We start from the raw sequence: 15,767 nt of genomic DNA, 5'->3' as shown, positions 1-15,767 counted from the left end.
GCATGCGGTCAGTCTTGGGGGAAGCCACCTAGAGCTGTAGCATGGCCTGAGAGACTCATGTGGCACCTCAGTCCCAAGGCAGCGGAATGTGGACTGACGTGGGGTCCAGCAAGGGGCTGGACCGAAATGGTGGAGCAGCAACCTCAAGGCTGAGGTGGGATAGGGATGCAAGGGTCAGACAGGGCCAGCTTCCTACCGAAGGGGTTAATCTAAGATGAAGGAAGGTGAGAGAGCAGCAATCCTGTAACCCCGGGCTGCTGCAGGACTTCATCTGTGCTAGGGCAGGGAGTCTGTCATCCGTTGTCTTGGAGTTGGCAGAGAAGGTGACGAAGAGCAGGATCTGCTTGGGGCTGGCGGGTGGCCAGTGGTGCGTCAGCCTCTCATTAACCCCAATAACCCCTGGCAGCCGGAATGACCTTTTTGTTGTTACACTGCAAGTGTTGGAGGACAAAGGGCATCTCTTTACCTTGAAGGTGCTGGGGTGGGGGCTGCAGGAGCCTCCCCCCATGACAGGACCCTGGGGCTAGAGCAGGGCAGGTGCTGGAAGACAAGTGGGGAGGCTAGTTCCCCGACACTGCAGGGAGAACAGAGCAGTCCTCAGGACGGCCGAAGGAAGGCTGGGGCTAAGGAACGCAATCTTCGTCCCACTTCTCCCCTTCACCCAGGAGGCCGCCAAAATCCCCGGGTTTGATTTCCGCCACATCCCCAGATGTCCTCTCCACTCCCCAGCCAGTAAGCATCACTCAGGTCTTTGAATTGGTACAAAGTTTACTAGGTCATACGACATGGCTCACAGAAGCAATGGGACATTCCGATGAGGGCACTGTTTTGTTGGTTGGTTCCTTTTACACAAATAGAGACAAGACACTTCGCCACAGGACTGCCCATCTCCCCCCAACCCAACAGAATGCAAGACAGTCATCCTGTGGCTATGACCAGGTGCACAGACACACAATCCAGTGGCACGGACATGCCCGGACGGGAACCCCGGGGCGGGAGGGAGTGGCGAGCGCCCACGGGAGGAGCCCGGCAGTGTCTGCTGGTGATAATACACTTCACACAGGGGATCCGTCCCCAGGGACGGGCTGCGGACACCCATAAGGCCGGTCAGATGGTGTGACTTTTCATCTCAGGCCAATAAATAACTGTTGGACGAGTGCATAAATTAGAAATGGATGCCACAAAACATCACACCTGGGGAACTTATGGCCAGGTTGAAACCAAATCATGCAGAGTGGCAGGGTGGTGAGGAGGGACCCGGAGGTGAGAGATATTATCAACAGCACACGCTCTATTCTGTACCCTATGTTACGTGCCATTAGGTGGCTTTTGTTTCCCTCCCGCTGTGGCAGTGGCGGGCTCTGGTGCTGGCATCTCCCAGCACAGCTCGCTGGAAAGATGGGGGTCGCCGCTTGGAGAGAGAAGTAAGTGCTGGAAGGAAAGCAGGCTGGGGGCCAGGGCTCTTAGCTGCTCCCTTCTTCCCGGAGCCGTACCCCCACTGCTGTGATGAGGGCGGCCCCCTTGCCACTACCGTCTTCGGACAGGAGGAAGGACACATTACACTTTGGTGACAGTTCCTTCACGGTCTGGTGCATAATTCTGGCGAAGCTAAAAAAGAGAAGAGAAGAAAAGGGTAGGTAGGAGAAGACGAGGAGAGACGCTGGACCTCCCTGAAGATGCTAAAGGACCCTGCTAATGAGGGCACACAAGAAGGGGCCGCTTGGAAGCAGCTGTGGCTTATTGGGAATGACGGAGTCCGTTTTATTATCACAATCTTCAGCTGAAATTCCCAAAACTGCACTGCTCTGTACAGATTATAAGGGCCACAGCATGACTAACACACGCAGACACACCCAGCCTCAGAGACACACCTTGAAGCTCAGGGGACCAGAACTCAAGGGTGCGAGGGTGCGGGGGTGGCGCGGGCCACTGGGTGCACCTGCATGGGTCCAGCGCTGGCTCAGGTCAGCAGACGACCTGGGCACGAACATCTTCCCACAGCTGCGGCCCTGAGACCCCTGCCCATCACCATCTGTAGCCCAGCACTGAAGCCAACGGGGAGCACCCCCACCCCCGTGAAGAGTCATCTCTAGATGAGAAGTGACTCAGGTTCTTGCATTTTGTGTTGAAAATGCGAACGGCCTGAGGATACTCAGGACAATGGGCTCTGAGAGGTAACACAGATTGCCCATTCTTTCTTTTTTCTTTTTTTTTTTTTCTGAAGCTGGAAACGGGGAGAGACAGTCAGACAGACTCCCACATGCGCCTGACCGGGATCCACCTGGCACGCCCACCAGGGGCGATGCTCTGCCCACCAGGGGGCGATGCTGTGACCAGAGCCACTCTAGCGCCTGGGGCAGAGGCCAAGGAGCCATCCCCAGCGCCCGGGCCTTGGCTGCGGGAGGGGAAAAGAGAGAGAGAGAGAGGAAGGAGAGGGGGAGGGGTGGAGAAGCAGATGGGCGCTTCTCCTGTGTGCCCTGGCCGGGAATCGAACCCGGGTCCCCCGCACGCCAGGCCGATGCTCTACCGCTGAGCCAACCGGCCAGGGCAGATTGCCCATTCTTGAACACCTCCCGGGTACCCTACATCTTATAGACGTCATTTCCAGTCCTGCCAGTGGCTATTATCCCATGAGGAAAAGGAGACTTGGCAGAGATTGAGCACAGCTTCCAAATGATGGTGCTAGGGTTAAATCCAGGTGTATGTGGCTCCAAAGCCTAGTTCTACAGCACACCTGTGTGCTGCCCTGGGGAAGGAAGAGGATAGCTACTAAGGTGGAGAGATGGAAGTGGAGATGGACCACGATAAATGGGTCCATGCCTGGCCATGGCTGTGAGGTAAGCAGGAAATGCCTACGATGAATAGAATAATACTGCTTTTAAGTAGGGTGACATTATGGCCTGGTTTACCTGGGATGGTCCCAGTGTAATTATTAGTAGCACTCTTCACTGGCAAAAGTATTCCAGAGTTAGACAATAAATAATATGGTCACTCTACTCACATGAGGCGAGCTTTGGAACATGCAGTGGATCAAAGAGCAGATGGGGCCACATCCTCCTCCAGTATAGGGAGTGGGACTCTTGCCCGGAAGAGGTTGTTCTCTACCCCCTCCCTGCTACAAGCCCAGGGCCAAAACTGTTCCTGTCTTCCTTGTCTCTGGATAAGCTCTGACTCAGCAGGTGAGCCAGACAAGGAGCCCTCTCCCCTTTCCTTCACTCCCTCTCCCCAGTTTCCCAACACAGCCTCTAGCTGACTACAGCTGACTAGGCTGATGGGTAAACTGCATCTCTCACCACCTCCTTTCCTGCTCCCCACCTGGACTGTACAGATTATAACCCAAGCTAGGTGGGGCCCAGGAGAGACAATGTCAGGACACTGGTGTGAGCTGACCAGCAAAGCCAACTCTCTGCTTCTCAGCTAAACTTCAGAGTGACTCATTAGCTCATGCCAGATAAGCCCCCAGTCCCTGAGCGCACAGCCTTCAGATGGGCTGTGTCCTGGCGAGGAATTTTCCTGATCAGAATCACATCCTGACCCTGGCTGGCTAGCTCAGCAGTAGAGCATCAGCGTGTGGAAGTCCTGGGTTCGATTCCCAGCCAGGGCACACAGGAAAAGAGACCATCTGCTTCTCCTCCCTTTCCCCTCTCCTTTCTATCTCTCTCTTGTCCTACCACAGCCAAGACTCCATTGGAGCAAAGTTGGCCCGGGCGCTGAGGATGGCTCCATGGCCTCCACCTCGGGTGCTAGAGTAGTGTCTCCGGCCGCAACAGTGCAACACCCCAGAGGGGCAGAGCATCGCCCCCTGGTGGTCAGGCCGGGTGGATCCTGGTTGGGCACATGCGGGAGTCTGTCTCTCTGCCTCCCTGCTTCTCAATTCAGAAAAATACACACACAAAAAATCCTGACATCCCATAACCATCAGAGGTACTCCCCAGCCCAGGAAGCTCAGCCCATCCCAACTGGAAGCCCCACTCACTGTGGATGAAGCTTGTAGAGGGTTCCATCCACCCCCACGGTCACATCGAGACGGTCTAGCCCTCTGTTTTCTCGGATCTTATCCACCACGGCAGCCATGCCTGCACCGCACAGCTGTGCAGCCCGCTTGGACACCACCCCGCACACGGTCTTGACGAGGATACTGTCATCGCAGGTGCTGTTCAGGCCCAGCTGCTGGAGGATGGCCCGGACCTGGAGCAGCGCCAATCGATCACTGTGGGGGATGAAAGCCAGGCGGCTGGATGAGGCACGACCCACGAGAGCAGTCTGGGAGCCAACTCACTATATTTATTCATGAATAGCATTATGGGTTTTTTTTCTCCTTAACATTTCTTTGTTGATTTTTTTTAATGATCCCCAAAATATAACATGTTAAATTTTAAAATATTTGGCAAAACTAGAAAAATAAATATTGGAAAATTAAAACTATCTACAATTCCAACACTGAGGATTATGGAGAATTTATAATAATAATTTAAAAATTCCTTTTATTATATTTTTCTCCGTCTTTAATTTAAAAATTAGATTTAATGGGCTGACACTGATCAATAAGAGTACATAGGGCCTGACTGTTGGCACAGTGGATAGAGCATTGACCTGGGATGCTGAGGTCCCAGGTTCAAAACCCGAAGTCGCCACTTTAGTGTAGGCTCACCCGGCTTGAGTGTGGGGTCACCAACTTGAGCACAGGATTATAGACATGACCCCATGGTCACTGGCTTGAGCCCAAAGGTCACTGGCTTAAAGCCCAAGGTCACTGGCTCAGCTTGAGCCCCCAACCTGGTCAAGACACATATGAGAAAGCAATCAATGAATAATTAAAGTGATGCAACTATGAGCTGATGCTTCTCATTTCTCTCCCTCACTAAAAAAAATACAGGAAAGAAAGAAAAAGAGTACATGGGTTTCAGATAAACATTTCTATAGCATTTGAACTGTTGATTACATTGTTATATTTCCTCCCAATCTACTGCATTTTTTTCCTGAATATTAAACATCATCTTTGTTTTCGTGATATCCAAAATGGGCTTGTCCTTTACATGTGGTTTTCTTTATTGCTTTTTTCCTACCTCACACGTCTGAAAATTTCCTACCTCCTTACCTAAAATCAGGAGTGAAAATAGCTATCACAGTACTCCATTCTGGAGATGCACCATTAACTTATTTAGCTGGTTTAGGGAAATTTAAGTTGTTTGTAATTTTCTGATGAAGTAACATTCTGATGAAGTTTCCTGTTTATTAATCTTTGTGTGCAACTCTAATTTTTCCCTTAGGACAGATTTCTGGGTCAAAGGGATATTGATACATACTGCCAGGTGCCTTTCAGAAAGTTATATTGCCCTGGCAGATTGACTCAGTAACAGAGCATTGACTCAGCGTGTGGAAGTCCCGGGTTCAATTTCTGGTCAGGGCACACAGGAGAAGTGACCATCTGCTTCTCCACCCCTCCCCTCTACCCCTCTCTTCTCCTTCTGCAGGCATGGCTTGAATGGTTCAAACAAGTTGGCCCCAGGTGCTATAGATGGCTCCATGGCCTTGCCTCAGGCACTGAAATAGCTCGGTTGCCAAGCAACGGAGCAGCTGCCCCAGATGGGCAGAGCATTGCCCAGTTAAGGAGCCTGCTGGGTGGATCCCAGTCAGGGTACATGTGGGAGCCTGTCTCTCTGCCCCCCCACCTCTCTCTCAATTAAAAAACAAAACAAAACATTCTATCAATTTACTCCCTCTCTAGCACAGTATTTAGCTATACTTGGCCCCAGTGAAAAGGATCACTTTTTAAAACATTTGACAGTTTGGTAAAAACGACATCATACTGTGGTTTAATCTGCATTCTTCTTTATTAGGGAGGATGACCCTTTTATTTTTTCCACTTGTTTATTGGCCATATGAACTCAGTATTATGTGAAGACTTACTTTCCTGGGATATCTGTCTCATTCTTACTAAACTGAAAGAGTGTTGATGACTGATGATGACGTGATCAAGAGCAGCAAGCTTGTTTGAGAACGTACAATGTGACAGGTGCTTTACATACATCACATTTCCTCTTCATCCAACCAACCAATACCTGTATGGTCATTCCCATTTTAAATATGAAGAAACTAAGCCGGGGAGAAGCTGAGTACCTCCCTCAAAGCACACAGCGCTGGGGCAGAGCAGGCCTCAGCCAAGCTCCTGCCACCGTGCCCCGCTCTGCATCTCACCAATCACAATGCAAATGTTTGTCATTGCCTTTTAAATTTGATTACTAGTTTTTTAAGACCTTATAGAACCTATTAGTAAAATTTGGCAATTTTTTTTATGATTTCTTATGTACCTAATTTTAACTTTGTCTCTGACCTCACATACATGGGGTTCCTGTACATACATATGTGGTTAAATTTGATTATTTTGTCTTGATCATCTGTCTTATGTAGATCTGATTACTAGAAGAGCTAAAAGAACCTAGTAGGGTAGAGGAAGGTTTCTTCCTCCCTACGCAGGCATCAGGGAGAGCAATGAGCAGGACCCAGAGGAGCCAGTCTTAGTGCTGCTATTATGACCACTGTTAAAACAGGTGGCTTTGCACAAATGCTTTTGCTTTAGAAGAGCACCTTCCACCTTCTCATATCACTCACTGTGGAAAAGGCACAGATGAACTGCTCACAGGAAAAAGATGGAAGACAGAGGCAGCTGACTGTGGGCATGTGCTCTGAGATCCCAGCTGCCATTCAATGACATGAGGGTGGGGCTGGACCCAGTGGTTCTTGGCTCTATAGCATGCAATGCACCTTCACTACCCTGAAATGGAGTCCGTATAACCTATGTTTATACACATAATTTCAAACAAACTGATATCATGCCCCAACATAAAGGACAATTAAAAGAAAAATAATTTATCAAAAAATTATAAGAGAAAAACATCTCACAAATGGCAAAATGTCCCCGAGTGTGCCTTAGTGACGCCCTGGGCAGGTAGACATCTAACAGGCCCCTATAGGGAAGCCCCTCCCCACTCACCTCTCAATCTGAGAGAGATACTTGGTCTGAAAGATTCCCCGAGTCTTCAGTGGCTCAGAGATCTGTCCGCGGAAGAGGAATCCCTTCTTGGTGAAGTCAATCAAGATGTTGCGAACAATTTCACCCAGGTACATGCCACTGATCATCTTCTCATACCTGCAACGGGGAGGGGACTGGGCGTCTGTGCAAAGCCTTCCGTCTCACGGTCACCCCTGGTATCTTACCACCCCTCAAGGACATCACCAATCTGAACCCCAGCCCTGTGCTCCCAGCAGAGGCAGAGAGAGGGGCCAAGAAGGACTAAGGAATCCTTAACCCTCCCAGGAATCAGAAATGAAATCACCAGCACTGCTGTCTAAGTGCTGGACCAGGTGCATCTCACCTAAGTTCCTGCCTTTGCCTGAAAAATCCCATTCCAGCTCTCAGCTCCAACATCACTTCCCTGGAGGCCTGTCTGCCTCCCCCAGACCAGCTTTTATCTACAGATCCTGGGTCCCCAGACCCCTCCCTTCTCCACAACACACACAGGTCCACTGCTTCTCATCACCCCTGCAGTGAAAGCCTCGAGAAGAGGGACAATGTGCGTTTGTGCAGCTTCGAGTCCAGGGCCTAGCACAGCACAGCGCTAGGCTCTCTGTCAAGTGCTCAATAAATGTCCGTAGAATAAGCAAATGACCGGGCTGAGTCTTAAAGGGACAAGATGGCAATAAGAGAAAATTTCCTACTAGAATTTTGAAACATTTTGCAAAACCCCAGAGTACTTGGTCAAGCTCCTGGCAGGGCTGACAGAGCCACACAGGCTGGAGGGTTCTGGTGCCCTCAGCACTCCGGAGGGTAACCTATTTGGGGGGTTTTCTTCCCTGCCTTCTCCACGCTCAAGGACCTCAGGTAATGACAAAGGATTTAAATGTTCCCATGACATACACCCAATCCCAGTGTCCCAAGCTGAGAAGAGTCCACTGTACTCGGAGCACTCCAGACTTTAGGGGCCTCCAGAGAAAACACGAACTGTGCTGTTGCTGTCAGTTCCCATCCAGCCCTCTCACTCCAGCAAGGTGGCCTTCTCAGCTTGGCGCTGATATGGCTTTACCCCCTTGTGACACCTGCTGATCCCCCTTTTTAACAAAGGGCTCTTGGTTTAGAGCCTTTGGTAGGCAATAGCAGCTAGAATTAAATATCAATTTTTGCTATATTCGTTTTACAATTACCATCTACTTATAGTAATATTGTGTATCCTGGTATTTTCCTCCATTCAATTTAAGTAAAGAATATAAGCTGGTTTATAGAAAAACATTAATAACAGCATAGGTGGTATCAGGCAAAGGCAAAAATCTTGAAGGTGGCTGGAGAACATCTTATGTTTGGGAGGTGCTACCCAGTTCTTCTTTCTGCTCCTGGGGGACAGCGTAGATCCACTCATCCTGGTGACAGCAGAGGATGGCCTGAATCCTAGGAGCTTGAGACATAGATCATTTGTCTCTATGCTGGGATTGGGGGGAACTCTGCCATCCAGGGAGGGTCCCTGAGACCCAAGCTGTAAAGCTCCAAATAGCCACTAGGTGGTGCTGAAGGTCCACTATGGGGAAGATGAATTGTGCTGAGCCTCCACCTCACCCCAGACCAGAAGGCCCCCATCCATATTCCCACCCCCACTGGGTAGACCTGAATTTCCCTTGCCTTTTGACAACTGCAAGTCAAGTGTGCTCTACTTCCACTAACCAATACAAAAAACCTGTGAACCAAGAGGTTTCTATTATTTTGATGGGAAAGAAACAGAGTAAGGGGAAGGCTAGAAAGCTCCGGGATGAACATGGTCAGTGATAGAAGTGGTGTGGCCCCCCTTACCCTGTCCTCTCCTGTACCATGTTGGGGGCCCATCCACCATTCTTGCTCTCCTTGGGCCAAAAGCAAGGGCAGGAGAAAACCTGAGGGAGGGTCCAGTATCCAAGCCTCCCTGTAGACCCCACTCCTACTATAATAGAAACTCTGATTGTAACAAGAACACCCTCCCCACCCTGACCACCTGATGAGTCTCCTCCAATGGCAGCATTACCTCTGTTTCCCAGCATTTAGAGAATATTCATCCACCATTCTGTCATAGACGGTCCTGATATCATCCAGACACCCGTTGTCCCCAAAAGCACCCCACTCCATGTTGATGCACATTCGCCCCTCATTCCCCTCCAGCATCTCCACGTTCTTCATTTCTTCCATGTAGCAGGCATTGCTGCCGGTCCCTGGAATATACAAGGGGGAAATGATTGGCCATGCAACTAAGGCCAGGGGCCTTGGAGTCCAGATAGGAATATGTTTTTGAGATAAAGTAACAGCTTCACTTTCCCAATCTTTTCCAAGAAGAACCTCAAAATATAAAAGGTGAGTCAGAGGTAAACTATGCAGAGAGCATTTGATTAACTTGCTTCATACTAAGATCAATCCCAAGATCCTCTTCTGTGTATCTGTCCAGGCGGGGCTATATTGATTTTAATAGAATATGGTCTTACAACAAAGGGATGTATCTTCAGTGATGGACGTTTAAGCAATATTCAGATAGGAAAGAAGATATTTCTCTTTCTCTCCCAGTCCCGTGCCCTCTCTCCCTCTCTCTATACACACACACACACATTATATTGGGGGGTTGTATACCTCAGTGGTCCCCAACCTTTTTTGGGCCACGGACTGGTTTAATGTCAGAAAATATTTTCACGGACCAGCCTTTAGGGTGGGACAGATAAATGTATCACGTGACCGAGACAAGCTTCAAGAGTGAGTCTTAGACGGATGTAACAGAGGGAATCTGGTCATTTTTTTAAAAATATATAAAACATCATTCAGACTTAAATATAAATAAAATGGAAATAATGTAAGTTATTTATTCTTTCTCTGCGGACCAGTACCAAATGGCCCAAGGACAGGTACCGGTCCGCAGCCCGGGGGTTGGGGACCACTGATATACATCATACCATGGATGTCTACTTATCTCTTCTTATCAAAGATGGTCATGGGCCCTACCTGATTGGCTCAGTGGTAGAATGTCGGCCTGGTGTGTAGAAGTCCCAGGTTCGATTCCCAGTCAGGGCACACAGGAGAAGCGACCATCAGCTTCTACACACCTTTCCCTCCCTCTTCTCTCTCTTTCTCTCTTTCTCTCTCCCCTCCCCTCCCACAGCCATGGCTCAAATGGTTTGAGCAATTTGGTCCCAGGCACTGAGAATGGCTCTGTGGCTTCACCTCAGGTGCTGAAATAGCTCAGTTGCCAAGCAATGGAGCAGCTGCCTCAGATGGGCAGAGCATCACCCTGTACGGGGCTTGCTGGGTGGATCCAGGTTGGGGTACATGTGGGAGTCTGTCTCTGCCTTCCTGCCTCCCACCTCTTACTTAATAATTTTAAAAAAAGGTGGTCACAGGCCTGACCTGTGGTGGCGCAATGGATAAAGCATCGACCTGGAAATGCTGAGGTCGCCGGTTCGAAACCCTGGGCTTGCCTGGTCAAGGCACATATGGGAGTTGATGCTTCCTGCTCCTCCCCCCTTCTCTCTCTCTGTCTCTCTGTCTCTCTCTCTCTCTCCTCTTTAAAAATGAATAAATAAAATAAAAATTAAAAAAAAAAAGATTCCTTTAAAAAAAAAAAAGGTGGTCACAAACTACGCCTGCTCAATAAACTCTCCTAAGTGTTCCGGAATGAGGCCCACAGTTAGACACTAAATGACACTGTCCTGAGCATTTCAAGGGTGCCTTTCTAAAGTGATGATTCCTCACCATTTGGTATGAGAGACCTCTGAAAAGCTGATGGTTCTCCTGAGAAAAGTACCATTCCCCTCGGTGCACACACACAATGCAACCAATGGATTCCAAGGCTCAAGAGCTTGGTTCCCACCCTTGAACGCCCCAGCACCCCCAGCACGGGGCTACTCAGACTGTGCCCGCCCCAGGGCCACCACCTGCTGTTCTCACCCATGAAGAGGTAAGTACAGAGATTGAGAGGAAATGGTCTAAAACTTTCACAGCAGTTTTTGATTTACTTTTTGTTTTTTTAAGGCTAAAGAGCTCATATTAGTTTTTTTTGTTTTGGTTTATTTTTTTAAATTAATTTTAGAAAGAGGAAGGAAGGGGGGAGAGAAGGGGAGACAGAGAGAGACAGGAACATGATCTGTTCCTGTATGTGCCCTGACTAGGGATCTAACACATAACCTCTGCACTTTAGGACAATGCCCTCACCAAATGAGCTACCCGGCCCAGGGCTCACAGAAATTTTTATTGCCATGATATCCAAGCTTGTGGTCATTGGCCTTTCTCAGTGAATGGACCAGAATTTTTTTTTTTTAAACAGAATTCTTTTTTTAAAAAATATTTTTAATTTTAATTTTTTTTATTTATTCTTTTTTTTTAGAGAGGAGAGGGAGAGACAGAGGGAGAGAAAGAAAGGAGAGACAGAGAGAGAGAAGGGGGGAGGAGCAGGAAGCATCAACTCCCATATGTGCCTTGACCAGGCAAGCCCAGGGTTTCAAACCGGCGACCTCAGCATTTCCAGGTTGACGCTTTATCCACTGCGCCACCACAGGTCAGGCCTGGACCAGAAATTTAAAAGCCAACCAACTGACCAAGGAGTCCCTCACACAGATATTTTATATATGCTCCCGAATCTGAGGATTAGCCAGTTAGATGCAAGGAAGCCCGCTAGAGGCAGACTGATTCAGGTCTGGGGTGCTGGGACTCCGCAGTTCTGCCAAGCCTGCAGGTGGTGCTGACGCTGCTGGAACATGGACCACACTTTCAGTAGCAGGCCCTAGATCAGGGGTCTCAAACTCAACTCAGCATGTGGGCCGCAGAGCAAGATCACAGCCGTTAGGCGGGCCGCACTAGGTCTACAAAAGGCAACTGTTACGCAACACTTTTCTTTTTTTTTTTTTTTCATTTTTTTCTGAAGCTGGAAACAGGGAGAGACAGTCAGACAGACTCCCACATGCGCCCGACCGGGATCCACCCGGCACGCCCACCATGGGGCAACGCTCTGCCCACCAGGGGGCGATGCTCTGCCCATCCTGGGCGTCGCCATGTTGCGACCAGAGCCACTCTAGCGCCTGAGGCAGAGGCCACAGAGCCATCCCCAGCGCCCGGGCCATCTTTGCTCCAATGGAGCCTCGCTGTGGGAGGGGAAGAGAGAGACAGAGAGGAAGGCGCGGCGGAGGGGTGGAGAAGAAAATGGGCGCTTCTCCTGTGTGCCCTGGCCGGGAATTGAACCTGGGTCCTCCGCACGCTAGGCCGATGCTCTACCGCTGGGCCAACCGGCCAGGGCCGCAACACTTTTCTCACTGCAGTTGAAAACAAAAAAAAATCAGTACAACAAGCACAATCATACATGCAGTTTACTCAGTGTCACAAAACAACCAGAAACTGTAGTTTGCATCACAACTGCTGTTAACTAAGCTAATATCTAGCTAGGATGCTAGAGAAATGAAAAATACAAGTAGGCCCCTAGGCTTACTTAATTTTATCCAAAATATTTTGAATTTCGTGGATTAGTCTGCGGTCCGCACAAAATTGTTTGGCGGGCCGCGAGTTTGAGACCCCTGCCCTAGAGCATCATCAACCATGCAGAATGTAGATGCAGATGGATTTTCAACATGACATCCCTACTGGCTAGACCAAAAGGGCTCTGGCCGTTTTCATACCCTTTAAAGAAACTTAAGCAGAATTCACAAATGCTTTTGGCTGTGTAACTGGATTATTTTTGGTTTTGGTTTTCTCTACTCCCTTTCACCTAGAGTGTAAAACTGAGAAACGGAAGTGAGTGCAAGGAAAGCCAAAACATGGAGACCATGCTTTTTGCCCGTGGGAGTTCTGAGCAGAGATCAATTGACAGGGCAGGAAAATGTGCTTTGCATGCAGCTGGAGCTGTGGAGAACCCCTACCCCCACCCCACCTTCCCCAGCCCACTTCCCACCCACCAGCCTGGATCAGGAACAGCTAACTGGGCTGCCCTGCCCTCCCAGGCAGGAAGGGGAGGCCTGGCCTGGAAGTGCAGAATGTGCTGTGTCACTCTGGCTTCGCATTTCACACCCCAGCCCATTCATAAGAAGAGAGGGCGGGGTAGGGTGGAGAAAGGAAGCTTTGTACAAAGAAATAACAAGAGCCTCAAAACCAGGCCCCAAAAACCTTTCACCTGGAACTGCTCCCTAGCTTTTTAAATTTCCACAGGAGCCAAAAGTGGTTTGACAAATGAAAAGGTCTCCCTGGCACCAGCAGGGCAGACTGCTGGGGCTTTATCCATCTCCCAGACACCCAGTGGAAGGGGCAGCAGGGTGCACCCCTCCCTGGCCACATCTGGTCTGCAGCCTTGGCGAAGAGACGGGGGCCTTTTCCCGGCATCCCGACACCAGGAGCAGGTTCACTTAGACAAATGGCTTTCACAACCCAAATCAATATGCTTCAGGAATTATGTGCTCTTAAGGCCCAAGCCCCTAACGTGCTTGGACTATAAGGGAACAACCTGCAAAGGCGACAGATAACCCTTCTCAACCCGCTGCAAGTGGCTGGGACTGCTCACCAACAGTGGCTGCTGACGGCAACATGGCACCGAGACTGCTCTCCAGCTCCTCCCCACCGTCCAGCAGGAGGAGAGCTCCTCTTCCCTCCCAGCCGCAGGCCTGGCCACACCTGCCTGGAGCTCCCAACCAGCAGGCCTGTGAGCCACTTGAGACCTCATTCCTGGAAAGCTCCAACCTTGACAGTCTGGTCACAATCAAGGAGAGCCCCCTGGAAAGGAGCCTTTTCCAGGATAAAACTCTGGAAGTGGTTACGGAGACAGTACGGATAGATATACTGTCTCACACGGAGGGCAGAGCCGCTGGTTCAAGGCCCCACAAGAGGAACACCCAGTGTTGGGCCCGAGTTCGGAGGCAAGGGATGGGGGGAATGAGGGGCTGGCAGCTGGGAAAGGACGCGTGGAGCTCTGGGCAGATGTACACGCTCCTTTGGGCAGCAGTGGGAGCCAGATGCAGTACGGCGGCCACAGCCTGACACAGTGCGCAGGAGTTTTAATAATAAATTATACAAAAGTGGCACGAAGCCATGATTACAAAAAGTGGGGCAATATTATTAGTTATATAAGGCAGGTGCACATGTGTACTGCCCTGGCCTGTTTCCTTAGTCATGCATGGCTGGATCTGACAGAGGGGACCTGTCCACACTGACTCCATTTCGTGCAGGTTGTTTGCCAATTCTAAGACCAGCGTCCCCACACCCCGCCTTCCTTGCTCCGAGGAGAGAGACCCCAGGACACTCACCTACGATGAGTCCAACCTCACAGGTGGGCTCCTCATAAGCACAAGTCATCATGGTGCCCACCGTGTCATTGACTACAGCCACCACGTCCAGATCAAACTCCTTCGGAAAGAAAGGGTCGCAGCTTTAGCTTTAGGGGAATGACAGCACTGTTTGGCGTGAATTCTGCAGGTTCCCGGGCTGCACTATAGCCAGAAAGCCGCTGTGCCTCATTTGAAGTAGTGTCCTCACTGGCCTATAAAAGGTCATCAAGTGCTTCTTCCCTGATAAACACCCACTACTAACGATGTATCTGAAGTCTGAGATCTACGGAAAGGAAGTATTCTGCCATTTCCACAGATGGCACTGAGCATCAGAGAGGCAGCCTCGAGGGAACTGCTGAGTGGATAAGAGACAAGGGATTTAGCCAGAAAGCTCTTTCTCTTGAGAATTTAAATTAGAGCTGTTCAGAGGGCAAAATAAAATACCAGGTATACAGAGGTACATGTACAAGGGATATTTACTGCATATCTTAAGTGAGCCAGAAAGAGAAACAACCCAGAAACAGCTCAAAAGGAGCTTTGTACACCATGGTTCAGGCGATCGTGAGAATCCAGCATTCTGCACAGCCAAGGAAAAGCATGAGGTTGGTCTATATGTAGTGACATGAAAAGATGCCTGTTTCATATTAAATGAAAAGAGCAAGTTGTAATATAATATACACGGTATGACGCCCTTTCTTTTTTTAATGTGTCGGTATTTGTGTGGAAAGCTGGAGAACATGAATATTAAGAGTTGTGAAGTGGGCCCTGGCCGGTTGGCTCAGCGGTAGAGTGTCGGCCTGGCGTGCGGGGGACCCGGGTTCGATTCCCAGCCAGGGCACATAGGAGAAGCGCCCATTTGCTTCTCCACTCCCCCCCCCCTTCCTCTCTGTCTCTCTCTTCCTCTCCCGCAGCCAAGGCTCCATTGGAGCAAAGATGGCCCGGGCGCTGGGGATGGCTCCTTGGCCTCTGCCCCAGGCGCTAGAGTGGCTCTGGTCGCAGCAGAGCGACGCCCTGGAGGGGCAGAGTGTCGCCCCTGGTGGGCGTGCCGGGTGGATCCCGGTCGGGCGCATGCGGGAGTCTGTCTGACTGTCTCTCCCCGTTTCCAGCTTCAGAAAAATACAAAAAAAAAAAAAAAAAAGAGTTGTGAAGTGGGCAAAAACAGATCATCAGATTTCTTTTCAGTGACATATATTAGCTGTTGTCTAGGTGCAATAAACCCCTCTTTAACCCCTTTTTTTTTTTAAAGTTGGTTCTTTTTTTTTTTAATGTTTTAGAATTATTATTTTTATTTATTCATTTTAGAGAGGAGAGAGAGAGAGAGAGGAGCAGGAAGCATCAACTCCCATATGTGCCTTGACCAGGCAAGCTCAGGGTTTCGAACCAGCGACCTCAGTGTTTCCAGGTCGATGCTTTATCCACTGCGCCACCACAGGTCAGGCTCTTTAACCCTTTAATAGTGAGTTTTT

At 49.7% G+C, this 15,767-nt stretch overlaps 1 protein-coding gene across 2 annotated transcripts in view; it reads right to left on the bottom strand.

The window, feature by feature from the left end:
• Window positions 1-750: 750 nt before the first annotated feature.
• Window positions 751-15,767, bottom strand: part of HK1 (hexokinase 1) — a 73,227-nt gene continuing 58,210 nt past the window's right edge. For both annotated transcript variants that reach the window (XM_066242040.1, XM_066242041.1), the window contains exons 14-18: window positions 14,281-14,380; window positions 9,048-9,231; window positions 6,995-7,150; window positions 3,977-4,210; window positions 751-1,608 (exon numbers count right to left, since the gene is read on the bottom strand). In XM_066242040.1, the coding sequence (XP_066098137.1) occupies window positions 1,464-1,608; window positions 3,977-4,210; window positions 6,995-7,150; window positions 9,048-9,231; window positions 14,281-14,380 (819 nt within the window). In that variant the 3' untranslated portion in view covers window positions 751-1,463. The remainder of the gene's footprint in view (window positions 1,609-3,976; window positions 4,211-6,994; window positions 7,151-9,047; window positions 9,232-14,280; window positions 14,381-15,767) is intronic.

The sequence above is a fragment of the Saccopteryx bilineata genome, chromosome 9 (genome assembly GCF_036850765.1).
Source record: "Saccopteryx bilineata isolate mSacBil1 chromosome 9, mSacBil1_pri_phased_curated, whole genome shotgun sequence".
In the NCBI taxonomy this organism is placed as follows: Eukaryota; Metazoa; Chordata; class Mammalia; order Chiroptera; family Emballonuridae; genus Saccopteryx; species Saccopteryx bilineata.
This window is presented reverse-complemented; position numbering and strand designations above follow the sequence as displayed.